This window comes from Vollenhovia emeryi, unplaced genomic scaffold, assembly GCF_000949405.1.
Source record: "Vollenhovia emeryi isolate VEMERY1.0 unplaced genomic scaffold, V.emery_V1.0 DF939354.1, whole genome shotgun sequence".
Classification (NCBI taxonomy): domain Eukaryota; kingdom Metazoa; phylum Arthropoda; class Insecta; order Hymenoptera; family Formicidae; genus Vollenhovia; species Vollenhovia emeryi.
In genome coordinates this window covers 45,677-51,445 of record NW_011967012.1, presented here as the reverse complement: position 1 = coordinate 51,445, position 5,769 = coordinate 45,677, and the positions used below count along the sequence as shown (strand labels likewise).

Below are 5,769 nucleotides of genomic sequence, written 5' to 3'. Positions count from 1 at the left end.
TCGCTAATTTTTAAATAATAATAACTACTTTGTGAGGCGTGAATCGAAAAAATGGTTCGGGACTCTTCGACTCAGTTTTTCATGAGAAATATCACTATATAAATGGTGGGCGCGAATTAGAATACACCCTGTATACGCGGGGTTGCATATTCACAATTTTTTTAAACATTATATTTCATAGATTAAAACATTTAAGCATTGTTCTATATACACATATTATATATATACATATATATATATGAAGTGACTCGGGAAGACATCCCCAACAACATATTTAAAACTAAAGCAAATCGGAGAGGAAGCCCCTTTTATGCATAATTTCCCTTAAAACTTAACATTTTTTAACTTGACCTTCGATTACTTGATAATATTTCATTGTGTATTAAAATCAGTCACCAACGATATGGAATCTTAAAAAGTTTACAAAATATTATTAATATGAGGATTACAAAACAGTTTCCGAACTTAAAACTTAGCATTTTTTAACTTGACCTCCGATTACTTGATAATATTTCATTGTGTATTGAAATCAGTCACCAACGATATGGAATCTTAAAAAGTTTACAAAAGCATGAGAAGGAAATAAAAGAAATTAATCAATAGAAACGAATAATGGATGAAATAAATCGATTAACTATTTTCAACATACGCTATCAAAAAAATTGAACCGCTCCGCTGTTCACCGTCGTTCTGCTTCCGCAGCGTATTCCGTCTCGCTACGTCCCTGCTTTCCCGCTGTAGACAAGCGCTGAGATTAACTAACTTTAACGCCGTATAACAACGAAAGGAAAGCTCAGATCAAAAATTGGTCAAGGACTTTTTTATTTAAATTCCTGTGCTATATCTGATGGTGTGTTCCATATATGTTTTTTTAGTTACACCTTGTATACAGATATTGTGCATGCTTGCTTACACGTATGCATACCGAGGAAAGTTTTACTTTCGCCGAACGATTTTGAAATCTTTTCGTTACATCTAGGCTTTCCACTCCAATTCCACGGTACACGAATGCGTGTATATCATATGTACGTGTGCGCGATGTATTTAATAAGTCTTAAGAGAGGGAAAGAGAGGAGGCGCAAAGCCTATTAATACAATTTTTAATATTACATATTTTAAATAAATAAATGTCTGTATAATTAATAACATCTTGTACTTACAGATAGACGTTTTTCTTTATCTTTCGAATTCATATACAATACTTTTATGAGTCTCCTTTCATTATGCTTTTGCTATTACGTTTTTACAGTTGAGATAATTAAGCTAAAACGATTAATGATATTATCGCATCGTTATCAAATCTATGCATTCATTTATTTAACATATTATTAACTTCTCCAACTGCGTATCCATTTTGAATCAACTCTGAATTGAATTTTATTTTGTTACGCGTCAATGACAATTCTACCAAGAATCATGGAAATGGAAATGGAAATGAGACGCAATTTTTTTTTTTAGTAATATCTCTTTTTATTATCATAGAGTAACTGACGATAAAGAGCACTTTAGAGTTCAAGATTCAAGATTCATTTTATGCGGAAAACTCACACTTTTCCGCGCGTGCTTTAATTTACGACTAAGACAACTGTTGTTGTACACTCACTTATTTAAACGCAAGTATCAAACCCTCTCCCCTCTCCCTCCTACAACTCGTTCTTGCCGTCCGTGACCGCCCAGTCCGCTTTGATCAAATCCGCGCCTTTTTCGGCTATCATTATCGTAGGCGCATTCGTATTTCCACCGGTGATTGTCGGCATAATAGATGCATCGATGACCCTCAATCCCTGTACTCCATGAACCTTGAGTCGTGGATCCACGACGGCCGTGGGATCGCCCTTAGGACCCATCTTCGCTGTTCCAACAGGATGATAGATCGTAGACGCCATATGTTGCAGGTTACACCTCCAGTATTCCTCGGAATCGGGTTTGGTGTGACGGCAATCGGAAATGTCCAGGTGATGCAATTGCACCTCGTGTCGTCTGAACGTCTCAGTGTCGAGCATCTTCTTTAGAAAGTCCAAGGATTTCAACATCGTATCCAAATCTTCCTGCTCGGTGAAATAGTTTGCGTATATCCTAACGGGGTCCGCCGGATTTTTGCTACGTAGCCGTATCTCACCCATACTCTTCGGCTTCAGCAAAATCGAATAACATTGCAGCAGATCCGCCTCTGTTGCCATCTCTATTATCTTTTGTCCTATCTCCGTGTCCACGTTAAAGCCATTGACATATTCGATAACTAAAGGTATGTGCCATTGTGGTATGTGAGAGTGAATAATCTGTATGTCGGGATACTTGGCGCTCGGATCGTGCACGTTGATGAAACCCATGAGATCGTGACTGATGGAAGTTGCCAGAGGTCCTCGATTGTTCAGTAAATAATCGTAAGTCACGTCCAGGCCGTGTGTAGGCGACGGCGGTGTCGCGCTCCGGTTCTTGAAGGTCAGATACAAGCCGTACCACGAGACGTGATCCTGAAGATTTTTGCCGACAGGTAGATCGATGACACTAGGTATTCCCATTTCGCGCAGATGCTCCTTCGGCCCGATGCCCGAGAGCATCAGGATTTGTGGACTGGCGATGCTGCCGGCCGACAGGATCACCTCCTTCGAGGCCTTCACATCGGTCGACCTCCCGTCCTTCAAAGTCACGCGTACTCCGACCGCTCGAGTATTATCCAGGAGAATAGCGTCGGCGCGACTCGACTTGATCACGTAGAGATTACTCCTGTTCTTGATCGGCGACAGGTAGGCTTTTGCAGTGCTCACTCTGCGACCTTTGTCCAAGGTTCCTTGAGCTATGCCGTACCCGACAAATCTGTCACCGTTGATGGTATCCAGTGTAGGCACGCCCGCCTCACGAGCGGCGCGCATGACCATCTCCTGTACCTCTGGCTGGCTATAGTTATAATACCTGACACTTAACGGTCCGTCGGGACCGCAATACTTGCTTCTCCACTCGTCGCTATGTGCATGACCGCAGCTTTGAGATTTCTTAAAGTACGGCAGGACTTGGTCGTAACTCCAGCCCTCGTTGCCCAACCGAGACCATTCGTTATAATCCTCGTCGCTGCCGTGAACGTAGAGCATGGCATTTATCGCCGAGGTGCCGCCAAGAGCCTTGCCCTTCGACCATTTGCACAACTTGTTCCTGTAACCGTGGCAGGCGAATTTCTCAGGTTCGACGTCGTAGGAATAATCCACCGGCGTGTGTAGCAGCTGTAAAAACCCCCCGGGAACCTCGCTGAGCGTCGACGGATCCTCACCAGCTTCGATCAGTAATACCTTCCAGTCTTCTATCTCGGTCAAACGATTGGCCAGCACGGACCCGGCGCTTCCACCGCCCACAATCACGAAGTCGAATTCTCCGTTAAATGCCGCAATCTCTTCCAAACGGTCCGGAGGATAAATGCCATTACCCAAGCTGCATTGAGCCGTCAAAAGCGTTTGTATCAGCTGTACAAACATATTCGCGGGCGTGCCACCCGCTGCAGAGCATGCGACCTGAGCCCCACACGCCTCCATGTTGGGATTTAATTCTGTACAATGGAAAACAAAAATGGAAATATTTTTTTTCATATGCTGCTCCTGTGTATCATAAACTCTCTTTATAATATTGCTCTCTATTTTTATGAAACATTTTGAATTATGAATTTGTTGGCGCAAACTCACAAACTCGTCGTGTTTTCCGCAATGACTCTGTATCTAGCGTATTTTCAGTTTTATTACCTTTGTTACTTGACAAAGACCGGAAATTAGGTCGAGACGTAAGTATTTCATAAAATTTGGTTGTTTATATATATAAGTATTTTGTTTTTATATCTAAATTCTTACGATATACTTGTTATATCATAAAGATAACGTAAAAATAGAAATCGAACGTGGAGATGCGAGTATGCCTTATTTAAATCTACAACCTTATGAAGACACAGATAACGAATCTTAAACAACTCTTCAAAAGTCGAAAAGCAAGATTTAGTTGACTTTAACTGGCTTAGAGGCGCAGTCTTTATCGAAGCTATCGCAATACGTTAATTTATAGTAGTGATTACATAAACAGATTGCTAATTGCATAACAGATCTTTATCATTTATCATTTCTTAACGCTGTGAAGATGTCATAAAGATGCTAAAAATAATTGAATACATATATGCCATTGGATAATGGAAATAACACACTATATGATTACATAATATTGTAAATACTGTAAATAGAATTTTACATTTAATTTTGGCGAGTCTAATTGAAGACATTGCTGCAAGAACGAGGTAAGTTCACTTTTGGCGAAAATGATATTTTAACACCATTATATGCAACGTTCCAAGCCCGATCGATTGGTGTAAAAACGACGTACGTAAGTGCATTGTTAGTTAAATAAACTGAGATTTTTGGACTTGCCCTTCTAAGCAGATTGGTGCAAGAACGAGGCAAGTGCGGAAAAAAATTAGCTAATTTAATAGTTTATTATTTATTTTTACTAATTTATTACTATAACTATCTAAAAAGTACTACTTTCAAATATTTTTGGCTAGTTTATGTTCTGTTGCTAGGCATTTTTTCCATTTTTGGTGCTAGAACGAGGCAAGTCCAAATTAAAAGTGTTAAAATTTCATGCATTTTGAAAGTTTGTTATTATTTGAATAAGTATGCGCTAATGGATAGCTAAGAAGAATATAATGTAAAATAAATAAACTTTCTGAAACAAAATTTGAAAACGGGGGAAAGTTTTTTTCGTTTATCTCGGAAACATAAAATGTGGACTTACCTCGTTCTTGCAGCAATGTCTTCAATTATGGATATGATATGTCGGTAGATAAACGCTCGGATATTATAAATAAATATTCAAGATGAGACAAACAGATGAGAGAGCTTACCGAGATGATGGTATGTTACAGCAACGGCTCGACTCAAACTGAAGTATTCTAATCTCTAAAGACTCGACTTGAAAAATGAGAATCTCAAGGTGTCTTACCCCTTCCTTTTCTCGTGTTTTGACATCAATCTTATCGTGATACAAAGTCTTCAAATGTGATTGTGTTGTTACGACATACATGTAAATCTAATTTTCTTGCATATTTTATTTTTTTAAATAGCAAATGTAAATGATGTTACAGCATGTTTTTTTTAAGAGCTGCCAGATGTTTTGTCAAGCTCACGATTAATTAAGTGTGCTATAAATGTATAGTTATCGTGTTTACGTGTACGTTGATTTTATACTTGTATAATGCAGCATATATCGTTCATGTTTATCGGATCCTCAACGGCTGATCTTGCGTAACGCAAGCTGAGTGCGCGAATGTCAGGAAATCTGTAGTTACGATGCTACAAAGTACAAAGTCGGGCTTTAAAATTACTACTCAAAATTGAAAACACCATTTTTATTATTACACTCCAGTCTATCAAAACTTGTACATTTAATATTTTTGCGGCCAAGCATTGTCTATCATATCCGCTGCCTTTTCAGCCACCATCATGATCCCGGCGATGGGATTTGAGTTTGGCACAATGGGAAAGATGGAAGCGTCGGCGACGCGAATATTCGGTAGGCCATGTATTCGAAGTTCCGAATCTACTACCGCGCTTGGATCGGTACTCGGTCCCAATTTGCATGTTCCAGATTGATGATTTTCCGGTCCAGTTTCCGCCCTTATTTGACAGGTCCAGAAAGCGTCCGTGCCGAAGTGGTAGCTAATAAATGATAAATTACTAGAGACGACAACCGAGAGAGAGAGAGAGAGAGAGAGAGAGAGAGAGAGAGAGAGAGAGAGAG

At 39.6% G+C, this 5,769-nt stretch overlaps 1 protein-coding gene and 1 pseudogene across 1 annotated transcript; both read right to left on the bottom strand.

The window, feature by feature from the left end:
• Positions 1 to 1,445: 1,445 nt before the first annotated feature.
• Positions 1,446 to 4,960, bottom strand: LOC105558335 (glucose dehydrogenase [FAD, quinone]-like). Its single transcript, XM_012005945.1, has 2 exons — positions 4,874 to 4,960; positions 1,446 to 3,538 (listed from the first exon to the last, which is right to left on the bottom strand). The coding sequence occupies exon 2, from the start codon at positions 3,522 to 3,524 to the stop codon at positions 1,644 to 1,646; it is 1,881 nt and encodes a 626-aa protein (XP_011861335.1). The 5' UTR covers positions 3,525 to 3,538; positions 4,874 to 4,960; the 3' UTR covers positions 1,446 to 1,643.
• Positions 4,961 to 5,334: 374 nt separating this feature from the next.
• LOC105558334 overlaps positions 5,335 to 5,769 on the bottom strand; it is a 5,430-nt pseudogene continuing 4,995 nt past the window's right edge.